Below are 12,883 nucleotides of genomic sequence, written 5' to 3' on the forward strand. Positions count from 1 at the left end.
ACTAAATATAGATGATGGATCGATTTATAAAGATTTTTACAAATTGTATGGATTAATATTATCACAAAAACTTTCATGAAACGGCATGAGACCGTTTCGCAAGTATATTTTGTAAAACGGATCTTCAAATCAACCTGGTACATGAAAAAATATTGTTTTTTATGTCATGAGTATTATTTTTCGAGTTAGTCTATACTACACCGGAAGTGTTTTCTCCTCTTATTCTTATAGTATTAGATCATGTGGATTCCTCGTATTTTCAAGGATATTATGAGCATTATAAAAATAGATCAAATAAACAAAAATATAAAATAAAATAAAACAATATAACTCCCACACAATATCAACTCCACCACAGAATTCCACCAATAAAATCCAAATGTGCTGTATATATACACTTCATCAATTTGAATTTCACCACTGGATCAATATAATATATATTCTAATGCATCATCCCCTCTATATGTTGTGTACAAACTTGTGACAATCTACTTGTACAATTGCTGAAGAAGTTTTAGTATCCCCAAAGGGTGTCCAAATCCAGCGATCCAACTGATGATATGTTTTCCACGTCAAGATTTGAGTTGTCGGTGCTGAAAGCTGTTTCTTGAGTAGGGCTGGCCATCTCTCCCTCTTTTTTGCATCCATGATTCAGAGTCTTCCCGACCATTCCCCTGAAAACGAAGGATTCTTCAAGGACCTGGCCAAAAGAGTGTGAACTGGGGATATTGGGACTGGAGAAGCAGGGCACGAGGCCGGACTCGGAATCCATGGGCTCCGTTTTGATATTGTAATATGGTGGATTAGGATCCAGCACTGGTGGATGTGTGGAAGGATGCATTCCAATGAGTTCCCAGATATGGACTTTTTTCCCTCCACTTGTCTTCTGAAACACCCTGCTTAGTACCCAGTTATTCTGCAACAAATTTACAATCAGGAGCCTAGTCAAATAAACTGTCCTCTAAATTATAAAAGATGAATCAATAATAGATTTCTAAGTTGAGAAAAATTGAATACAAAAAATGGGAGATTATTGTTTACCTGTGTTGAATAGTTAGCCATGTTATACTCATGCGCAACCCAATTGGATTTTTCACCATTGGGAGCCCTGCCATGGTAGAAAACCAGTGTTTTCTTCGTTCCCACCAGTGTTTTCCCCCGGAAGATTTCTTTGTCTTTACCAGTAACTTTCCAGTAGCCCGCAGATGTGGCCCTGTTTGTCCTCGATCCCGTCAGATACTTTTTGTCCTTCAAACAGAAAAAATACCATTCCTTTTCCCCTACTCTTGCCCTCCCTTCACTCGTCAACAACCAGAATGAATTAATACCATGTTATATATTAGTCATATATATATATGAATTGGTGGAAAATTTTCAAAAGGAGATCAAAATATTTACATGGTAAGTCCCAAGGCTCGACTTTGTTCATGTCAACCTCTCCTACAGCTATTGCAGAGAAATCGCAATCAGCAATCTTCTTTGACAAGTAGTGAGTGATCAGCTCTTCGTCGGTCGGATGGAATCGAAATCCAGGAGGCAATTCCATTCTTCCAAAATACCTCAATGCTGGCAATATCCGATGGTGGACTATAACACGGCCCGAAAAACCAGGGACAAGTGAGAAATTATGTGTACTTTCTTGTGCCAAGAGGTTTAGAAAAGAACTTATGGGGAAGAAGAAGGCCAATAAATACTTGTTTTAGGGTTGAAAGAAACGTGAATCACATGTATTGGGGAAACGATTAAAGCCAAGTTCCTTGTTTAAATTTGACCAAATGCAGTTCATCTTTTGTAGTAACTTTATACCTTACATGTCATGTAAAATTTGCGTGAAAATCCATATCTATATTGAGGTAAAGATAAAGCTACATGGTCTTTTGTGATCTGGCATATGCGTGTATGTCCTGATCGTGGGCCGTGATTATTTATTAGAAGTCTTGGGGTGAGCTTTGAAATTTTGCTTAGTATTTTGATTCATTTTAAATTTTTTTTTACAGGTCGATTAAAAATCGTCGCTTAATTACGACGGTTCGTATGTAAACCGTCGCTATTGTTCAACAAAACCGTCGCTAATTTGTAACGGTTATTGAGAAACCGTCGCTGATAGAAGGCGACGCGACCTCTGGTTACGGACCTCCAAACCGTCGTTACCCCCTTTTTTTTGTAGTGAAAACCCAAAAAAAAAAAAAAAAAAACTATTTACCACCTTTATTCTAGGGATTGATCATAATGATTTGTAAAATTTGAGTTGAAGAGTTCAAAGTTTTAATGCTTTGAAAGTAATTTTCATTGTAGACTTGAAAAATCCAACTGGGATTATAGAAATTAATGTAAAATGGTTTGAACTATGTAAGGTGGTTTCCCATTTGACCTAACTGGATAAATTGATAAATTAACCTCGTTTGTTGAATAATATTCTCACTTGAAAACAACAGCTGCTAATAAATATTATTATAATAATTACAAACCATCGGTAATATTTATTTCGCTATACCCAAGATATCTTTATTAGAAAATTTATTATAAATAAGCCTATTAGGTCACAGATTATAATAAATTTAAATTTATATTACATGTAGTGAGATTTTATCGACTAATCGAGATGAGAAGCACACTATTCAAACAAATCAAATTATATATATAATTTTTTAAAAAAATATTAGAGTTCCATTCTCGAAGACCTCACCCACAATTTATTTCCCCGTCCAAAATTTTAGTATATAATTAGACACTGACAGAAACACGCGGAGAGTTTTATAGCTTGATATTTAAAATCCGAATTTTAAGTTTGAGTCTTCGGAATAAGTTATGATAGGAGTGTCTAAATTGGTGGAGTAGGTGAGCGTTTAACTATTGATCAGAAGTTCGATTTCTTATACCAACATTTTCTTCTCGTGCGAGCATGTCACACATGATTTGTCCAATGTAATTTTACGTGACTAACGTAGTTTGCAGGCTAATGTATTAGCTTGAAAATTTGCCTAACGCACACCAAAGAATAACAACCGTGAGTTTTATCTTGAATTCTAATTTGAAAATGTTTAAATTTAAATATACACCGTTAAGATATATTGACTATTTCATACGCTGCCTAACATTTAGTATTCCTTCTACCTATTACAATAATAATTATTAAGCAATAGATTCTTTGTTAGTATACCAAATATGTAATATTAGTATGTTTTTTTTAAGACCGTCTCACGAGTTTATATTCATGAGATGAGTTGATCTGACTCATATCCACCATGAAAAGTAACACTTTTGACATAAAAAAAAATCATGAGTTGGGTTGAAATAAAATTTCTGTATCACGAAAATAGATTCGTGAGACTATCTCGAAATACTTTTCGTTATACTAAATGTGTAATTATTTATATGTATATTACTTAACAAAGAAAGAGCGTGTTCTATAGATATATTAATTTGGTCTTTTTACATGATCACATAATTCTTTTGGTTGGTTAGTGTGATTCCGAAAGGTCCTTAGTATTGTTATGTCATCCGTATAATCCATAAATTATTAGCAATCATACGTGGCTGATTACCTGTTGCGAGTGAATATTATTATTTTTATTTTATATTAAATAAATATCTTTCTAATTTTGTTTATAATTAATATAATGGAAAATAAATAAATGATAATATCTTAAAATTATTTTAATTAAAATATTATTTAAAAAATATGAAAGAGCCGTTGGGGCTCTTTGCTATTATTATTTAAAATAACATAATATTATTGTTTTATAATTAATTAATGTTTAAAGTTTTGTTAATCATTTTACGAGTTTATTTATTTAAAATTAACATTTTATTATAAATTTGAATTAAGAAGTACAACATAGGAAAAAAAACAGCTGCGTGAAATTAAATATTTTGAAATTTGTAATAAATTAACTTTTCGAATTGTTGTTGTATTGTACCTAAATATTCTCAACTTTCACATATTTTCTTTTTGTATAATAATTAATGAGATTAAATGGTTTGAATTTATGAACTGATGTGGCAGCCCAGATTATTAATTCATGCTCCCACGTTAGTGCATAAGCATTTATGCGATGTTATCCATCACCAAATAATGCACCAATATATTATTATTATCCCAGTAGTAGTATGTAACCTTCTATACGATGTTTTCTCTTTACGAGTCACGAGCGTCATATGATTTGGTTAACAACGATTCTAATTCATATTACTTACTGTTTCATCTTTCATATTCTCTACAAAATCTAAAATTTCACCGGATTTTAGTTTTGTTTTTTCTTCAATGTTTGTCAATCATTCAATTGTTTTAAGATTTTATGTCTTTTTTCAATCGAAAATGAATTCAATCTTATTTTTCAAATGTAAAGTTTATATTTTTCTATCGATTTTGTGTTTCTGCCACATATTATTCAGATGCATTTTTATATATTAAAAAAATATCAGGGTTTTATTTTTAAAAGTGAAACTTGATACAATCTTATAATTATTATATTTGTTTAATTTCTCGATTTTTTTTAGAAAAAATATTTTTATTTAATGTTGCGTTGGCAAAACGCAGATTGGCGAAGCCTCCCATGTGTACGGACAGGAACAGCGGCTTTGCAGTTTGAATTTCAACTGGTCCGTGGTTTTTTAGAATACGTACAGCGTATGTTTTTGCAAATAGAAGAATCAGATATATGCTGTATTTATAGCTTATAATTTCCAAGTATTTGGGTTTGAATAATTATATTTTAAATTTTGAAGTGTACTATTTTTCAATCTAACGTTTTATTTTATAAATAATACGTTTTGACGATTAATCTTTTAAATTCGCTCAATCTGACTCAAATGTCCCTTTTAGGGAAGGTGACATAAAATTGTAAAATTCCTATATAAATCATATTGTTCTTACTTAAGTACTTCACATATCTTAAACAATTTTTTTTTAAAAAATTGTGGTGAAAATGGAGTTTAGGACAAAATCTGAAAATCGCCAAAAGTTCCAAACTATCTAAGATTCAATGATTCTTGTCTAAATCACACCGAGCACAAGTGAAGAACAAATCCTAGGAATTTACTAAATAATTACTCACAGACATTTACAATTCTCCGTGTTTTTTTTTTTTCTAATTTATCAAGAGTAAGACTTTTATGAGATGGTCTCACGAATCTTTATCTGTGAGACGGGTCAACCCTACTGATATTCATAATAAAAAGTAATACTTTTAGCATAAAAATTAATATTTTTCATGAATGACCCAAATAAAATATTCGTATCACAAAATACGACATCTCACACAAGTTTTTCTCATTTACCAAAAGTAAAAGAAAATTCTAATTACCAATACTGATCATCCATTCATCCCCTAAGTTTTCCCAACATTTACTATGGGAATTAATTAATTAATATTAACTGATTAATCCACGAATATTATCTGGAGAAAGCAGAATTAAAAGAAAACATTTGGACAAGGGCAATTTTTTTGTCCGTACCTTTTGTTTGACATCTCCTTCCTTGATATATATATATATATATATATATATATGGTGCGATTCATTTTCTCTGCACCTCTCCCTACGTGTCTTCAATACTAACACAAAGCCACGAATTTTTTCGATTCTAAACCACCACAATTCTCAGTTTAAGATTTGGTTCAGCGTTTTCTGGTCATACAAGTTGTCCTTGCAGATAATTCGTGGGTCTTGTTTGGCTTTTCGTTTTCTGGGTTCAAGAAAAAAAGGTTCTTCATCCACAAACAGAGGATAATTTTGAGTGGGTTTTGATGCTCTGACGTTGTGCAGTTGCTAAATCTAGGAGATATGTCTTCTTGTTTGAATCCAGGTTTCCCCATATCTGGGCCCTGTGAGAGAAAATCCAAGAACAGAGCCAAAGGCTCTCTGAAGGTTTGTTCTTCTACTGGGACTCTACAATTCAAGGAGACCAAATCAAACTATTTCTTGGGCAAAGCCCTCGATGCCTCGGCTAAAAGAAGTGTTACCGATTTGATGATTAAAACCCCGAAAAATGATCCTTTGACCGTCAATGTAAGCATCTTACCCCTTTTTGGTTCAACCTTTGTAGTAAGTTTATGTATTCCAACCTTTTGTTGATAAAATTTATGTGAATTACTTTAGGCTCAAGCTTCGTCTTTCATGAGCAAAGCTCTGAAATGGTGGGAAAAGTCCCTTCAACCGAATATGATAGAGATAAATTCAGCTCAAGAATTTGTGGATTCTTTGTCTAATGCTGGTGATAAATTGGTTGTAGTTGACTTTTATTCTCCTGGTTGTGGGGGTTGCAAAGCTCTGCATCCTAAGGTACAAATCCAATTACAACCACCGTATGATATGAATTTCCTATTTGATCGTGTAATTTCTTGATTTTTTTTAAAAAAATCTATTTTCAAGATATCTCAATCAACTCCCATGTTAACACCTGCTATTAAAATGAAAACAGATTTGTCAAATGGCTGAATTGAATCCAGATACCATTTTTGTGATGGTTAATTATGAGCAACACAAGGCTATGTGCTATGCCCTTCATGTCCACGTTTTACCCTTCTTTAGATTTTACAGAGGTGCAGAGGGCAGGCTGTGTAGCTTCAGTTGCACCAACGCAACAGTAAGTGATTCTTTCAATCTCTTTTATCTTTTTAAAATTAATAGTTTGGGTCCTTAGAATTGGTTAATGACATCCAAGATTTGTATTTTTCTGTTCAGATCAACAAATTTAAGGTTGCATTGGCTAAACATGGGACGGATCGATGTAGTATTGGCCCCACAAAAGGTTTAAATGAATCGGAACTACTGGCCTTGGCCTCAAACGATCTGATATCGAGAGATTTGCTTCCACCGAATTTGAGTGAGGATGATGAAGCTGAAGAGTTGGTTCTTCAAGAAAATTCCAAGGGAAGTGCATTGAGCAAAGATGATGGTAAGATAAAAGGGGATGCCCTGTTGGTGGTTTAGCTAGATTTGGTGTGAAGTAGTAGTATTTGTTTAATGTGTATAGTGAAGTGGTGAATGATAAATTCTCTAATTTCCTCTCCCAGTCTGTCGTTTTCCACTTTTTTTTGATCTTTTTCGACACAAGAAAATATGAGGAGGAAATTAAATACAAGAAAAAGAATGGGATGGAGACGTGGATGTGTGATTCGAACATCCACTTGAAGGGATAAGATTAGGGGTAGGCAAAACTTATTTTACATATACCGCAATATCGAATTTAATGGAAAATTTTGATACAGCATGATACCGTACTTTTCGGTATCAGTATCGGTATGACATAAAAAAACAGTTGATATTTCGAAGTGAATAATATCAATTTTTTATTTATTTTGTTATAGACGATATTATATTTATATCGTACCGAATATGTCATAACAAAATTTTGATACGATATCAATATTTATTTTTCCCATATATCGTATAAAACATGTCTAGACTGTTGATTCTATATTAAATATGCGACATGGAGACGTTTCATAGAACGTTTTGAATGATGTATGAAACGTGGAAGATGATAAGTGCGGAAGAAAGCCACATCATTTGCTTGCTGCTCAGAAATTATCGTTGCTTTTAAATTTTGTAAGAAACGAACAGATCTTCAAATAGGAAATATTATAATAATGTACTTGGCATTTTTTTTTATTATATATAATTTAAATCCAATTGGATCTTGTTTTTGTTTGATGGATGCATTTGATTTAGATTAATTTTCTTCATACAAGAAAATTAATGTATTTGAAATCCAAACGCAACTTTATTGTATTTAAAAATTTGTCGTGAACCCCTTGTAATAATTTTGCGAGAGGATGGATAACTATGAAGATGACAACTTGGTTCTTAAAGAAAAACTTGGAGGGGAGTGAGTGCATTGAGATTTCCTGGTCATTAAGGGCACTTAATTCAGATATGACAATTTTTTTGATGTTATTTTTAAATAATAATGTTAAGATGAATTATTTCTAATATTTTATTTTTTATAATATTTCATTTGTTAATTTTTTTTTCTTATTACTTATTCTGAAAATTTTAGCCACTAGTACAGCTTATATGAAATAATTCAAATTTAAGAAAATTTAATTATAAGTGATAATAATATATTTGGATAGGGTATTGATATTCAATCATCCGACTGTTGAGGATCGAAGTTGAGTTTAGAGGGGGGTGAATAAACTCTACTCGTTTTTCCTTTCTTTTGATGAGGTACTAAAATCTTGTTAGAGATAGTAGTTTATCATTGTTGCGTATACCTTCACCTAGATTACAATTATAGGTGCGGAAACAATCTGATGAAGTAAGTGAAAGACAATAATAACAGTAGGCAGTAGTTGTTTATGGAAGTTCGAAGATGAAATCTTCTACGTCTCCCCTTCTCCTGTTTCCAGAAGGTATAACTAAAAGACTTTGGATATTACAGTACAACTCTTGTACACACCCACTTCAGAAGGACTTACACATTTGCCTACTGAAACTCTTAGTTACTCGACTAAAAAAGAACGTGATACAAAAGGTTCTGAAAATACTCTTTTCAGATTACAAGCTCTTCCTGATAAAGTATAAGTGTTGTAAAAGATTGTGAAGAGTGTAAGAATCAGTAGCACATGATGATCTTCAAAAGATCAGATATTTGCTATGAAGCGTGTGCTACTTTTCTTTGTGTTGAACTCAAAGTTATCAAGGAATTTCGAGGTTGTCTCGTTGACTGAAATAGCGTTGATCCTTGAAAAGATATTATGCGTAGAGTTCTATGTCTGTAAGGGTTTGTTCCATGTATATATAAGCGAATGAGTTCAATGTTTATGATCAGAAGATGTCTTCAGATTTCTGATAGAGTCAGCTTTATTACCAAAAAAAAGGTTCCTGCAGAAAAGCTATAAAACAATCAGTCATGTTTTATACTAAACTCGGTAAAGTGAATTAAATGACTCCGTATAGTATTTAATGCTGCAATTAATACTAGTACTTGGTAACTTTAACGGTAACATTTAAAGTAGTCACGTTAGGCAACATCTTCTACTGATTCTGTTTTTCTATCCTTTCTACTGCTTTTGTTTTAATAGACCAGTAGCTTCTGATTTTCTTTTTATCTACTGTTTTCTTAAAGAGTGCTGATGGTCTGCTGGTTTTTATTTTCATCGCCACAATTAATTCATGTCTATCAATTTCCCCTTTTGTGGTGATGCCAAAACCTAAACAGTAGGAAAGCGTTAAATAACAGATAATCAGTTAGCAAAAGGATAATATCAATGAAATTAACACAGTAAATTGTCAATCAGTTCCAATGTCCCTGTAAATGACTTCTTCATCTTGAGGATCCTGAAATCTTCTATCTGAAGGTTCAGCTTCTGATTGCCTTAGTTCTGCTTCAGATGGATCTCTTCGTTTTTCTTCCCCCTTTTTGGCATCAGCGGCAATCACATGGGCCATAAGATCATTCATTCTTCCAGACAAGTTTTGAATGTCATTGGTTAACATCTCCAGATACGGAGCTTGAGTAGAGATACGATCATTGAGAGTAGTGAGAGATTGAGTTTGAGAATCAATCTTGGCATCCATTACTTCCATGGAGGTGGAAAATGATCGAATGAGATCATCATGCTCGGTGAGTTGATTTAGTATATCAGTTTGAGCAAGCACGATGTGACTATAATTTCTCGATACAGCTTGTCTGAAAACAATGGTTTCAGCATGCATTTTCTCCACGGATTCCGCCGTTTTATATATTTGTTTGCTCATTCATTCTCTGAAGAGCTGAGCACCACTAAATTCTGATATGCTTTCACAGGATATCCGCTTGACTAAATCAGACAGGTTATTGAGTTCCCTTTGCAGAACGTTAATCTGAAAACTCCAAATTGAATGATTCTGATTCAGGTGAGGGGGTTCGCGCAAGCATGCATTGCCTCATTTCAGCAGCGCGAGTGTTCGTGAGAGTTTGAACAGGATCAGTGACAATCAGTGCAGTAGAGACTTGATTGGTGGTGAGGGAAGTGGTGTCCATCACAGTAGTAGAAGGACCAGGGTCAGCAGAGGTTTCATCTGGAATAGCAGAGACATTTGGTTCGGCAGCAATTATGGTAGGAACAATCTCTTCATCAGGAGCAACCAAGTTGGAGACCAAGTTCTCTTCTGTTGGAGCAACGGCAGTAGGTGAAGCTGATTGTTCTGCAGTTATGGGTTCAGATTGCTGGTTCAGAAGAACTTTCATTTCAGCTTGATGAGCAGCAGAAAATTTCTCTAGATTTGGCAAAAGAGATACAGCATCTGATTCTGCCATATGTTGTTCTGCGGTTGGAGAGGGTGATTGTGGCAATGAAGTAGCTGGAACTGCTTCCTGAGTAGTAGGGGACGTGGGAACAATTGACTCAATGACTTCTTCAACGGAAGCCAGTTCATGCACAGACAAAAGAGATGATGACTGAAGAGGCCTTGTTGGTGATGCAGGAGTACTGAGAACAGAAGCTTTTGGTGAAGCTGTAGTCCGTTCCTCAACTGTCTGGATCTGTGGAAAGTCTGGAACAAGGCCGACTTGATATTCAATTGGCTCGCCAAAGCCCTTTTCTTGATCAAGAAGTTGCTCACTCATCTGTTTCAATTTGTCAGTTAGAATCAGAATGACGTTTTGATCCTGAACAGCAGTAGGAATTGTAGGATCAAAATTTGATTTAAGAATTTTCAGAACCGATTCCAACTTCTGACATTTCAGCTGTTCGAGGATGTAGCTTCTTCTACGCAAGGCCTCGATTACATTTTCTGTTTTGGCAAGCTGAAAGACCCTCTTCTCAGCGTTCATTATTTTCCCATAGGATCCTTTCTTCTTGAAGTAAGCAAAAGAATGAAAAATTCGGACCTTGTGCCACTCGTCAAAGAAATTCATGTCATCATTGGCAGAGCTTTCTATTTCTGCCAAATGAAGATCAACACCTGTGGTCACAGTTGTTCTGAGTCCAAAAAGTTGTGGTTCTTCAATCATCTTTCATTTGCCTTTCTCGGTTGATGAAATAGGCAAAATGGGTCGAAATGCAGAAGACCCCCTTGTTGGTTCTCTAATCACTATTCCAGATATTGGTCTGAAAGTAGAAGCAGTAGATGTTGCTGGAACAGATGCAGCAGCTTGCACTGAAGTAAGAGCATTAGATCGTGCAGATGGAACCACTTCTGGAAACACCTGTCTAATTGGCACTTTCTCAATTTCAGAAATTGCTGCTATCTTCTTGATTTTAAGAACAATCCGTGCTTTCTTTTTTATTTGAGTTGGTAGGGATGGTTGAACATCAGCAGCAGACTCTTCTGATACTGTTTTATCAGAATCAGTAGAGACGATCACTCTTTTCATTTTAATCTTTCGTTGAGGTTTCTGAGTCTCAGAAATAGTCTCTCCAATCTCCTTTTTCAAGGCAACAAATTCAGCCACGGTTGGCTTGGGCCTTAAAACGAGTACATTCTCAGCATCAATCATTGTTACCGAAACAGCATCCTGTTCACTTGTAAAAGCGAAACCAGCATCCTTGAGCATTGTGCTGATCTGAACAGCAAATCCAGAACTTTTCTTGATGACCATGTCTTTCATGATGCTGAATATGAAATGACTCCAATCCACTTTAGTTCCCTTAGTGATGGCAGCCATCACTTGAACTTTCTCCTTTGTTAACTTGTCGAACGTGCCAGCTTTGACTAATATAGCATTCGCCACAATATAAGCCAGAATTTGATATTCCATTTTGAGTAACTTTTTGTGGCAAGAAGGAGACAATTCTTCTCCAGTGGCTGAGAAAGTGCTAAGAGCAATAGACATTTCTAGCTTGGAAATATCAGATAGTTCAGAAGTACCTGAAAGTGGGAGGAGAAAAGTTGCGCCCAATAGTGCGGCATCAATGGAGATGGATGCATCTCCTTGAGAGTGGACGATCTTTCCTTCATGCACAGTTGCCTTAGCGTAGAACTCCAGAAGAGCATTTTTGTATATCACAGCTGGTGCTTCCAAGAAGTTTCGAAGTCCTGATTTCTCAAGGTCTTGAAACATTTTAACAAGATTCTTATCTTTGACATTGAGAACTGAAGCAAAGTTGACTTGATATGCATTAAGAGTGTATGCTCCGGCCATTTCTCTACGATGAAATGATCAGATAAAATTTGTAGTAGATAGAAGATGATTAAGAGAAAGCAGTAGTTGAGTAGCAACAGTTTTGAAACGGTAAAAGTGAAAAATGAGAAGGTGATATTTTAAAATGAATGTACAGCCGTCAAGTAAATATAAGGACACGTGTCAGTATATTTATGGTTGAATGTTTGAAAAGACTTGCAAAGTTTGTCAGAGACGCGAATGATTTAAAAATTTGAAATAGGCGGGCTGTCCAGACGGTTACTAAAAATAATCAGAAGAAGATTTGTCTTTTTATGATAACGTCTGCTGGAAGTTTCAAAGTGCTGAAATATTTGAGCACTGTGACAAAACCAGCAGACTTGTTGTTTTATCGAAATGACAAATACTCTATCTGTTTTCTGAAAAAGGTATAAAAATCTTAGTCTGACTAAGATACTGTTCTCCCTCGGTAAATGAAACTAATAAGTGGATATTAAACACCAAACGACTTTTGGCAATCTTTCAATCTGAACCGTTGAAAATGAACAGTCGCAAGAGTCTTTGTGTCTTCCGAAGATTACTATAAATGCCTGCACAACTTAAACGAAGTTAAACATTCATAATCTAAAATGAAAGCTCAAGTTAAAGAATAGTTAGAGTCTGATCCAGGAGCCGAAGCAAAAATGTTCAGAATGAAGTTTGAAGATGTCATTCTTTACGTAATGATCCTTGGATCAAACTCCTGGAGTTGTAATGTCAACAATCAAAAAGATTTGTTGCTTCCATTTAGTCGGAAATGTAGCATCGATCTTTTCCAGAGGCTTTCTAATG

At 34.5% G+C, this 12,883-nt stretch overlaps 2 protein-coding genes across 2 annotated transcripts; one reads left to right on the forward strand and one right to left on the reverse strand.

The window, feature by feature from the left end:
- Positions 1–350: 350 nt before the first annotated feature.
- On the reverse strand, positions 351–1,656 carry LOC142519845 (NAC domain-containing protein 79-like). The gene is made up of 3 exons (XM_075622866.1): positions 1,399–1,656; positions 1,042–1,295; positions 351–916 (listed from the first exon to the last, which is right to left on the reverse strand). Exons 1-3 carry the CDS (start codon positions 1,544–1,546, stop codon positions 515–517), a joined length of 804 nt encoding a protein of 267 aa, XP_075478981.1. The 5' UTR covers positions 1,547–1,656; the 3' UTR covers positions 351–514.
- A 3,853-nt stretch (positions 1,657–5,509) lies between these two features.
- LOC142519853 (thioredoxin-like 1-2, chloroplastic) lies at positions 5,510–7,015 on the forward strand. Its single transcript, XM_075622871.1, has 4 exons — positions 5,510–6,009; positions 6,100–6,282; positions 6,422–6,586; positions 6,685–7,015. Exons 1-4 carry the CDS (start codon positions 5,785–5,787, stop codon positions 6,931–6,933), a joined length of 822 nt encoding a protein of 273 aa, XP_075478986.1. The 5' UTR covers positions 5,510–5,784; the 3' UTR covers positions 6,934–7,015.
- Positions 7,016–12,883: the final 5,868 nt, after the last annotated feature.

The sequence above is a fragment of the Primulina tabacum genome, chromosome 1, assembly GCF_025594145.1.
Source record: "Primulina tabacum isolate GXHZ01 chromosome 1, ASM2559414v2, whole genome shotgun sequence".
In the NCBI taxonomy this organism is placed as follows: domain Eukaryota; kingdom Viridiplantae; phylum Streptophyta; class Magnoliopsida; order Lamiales; family Gesneriaceae; genus Primulina; species Primulina tabacum.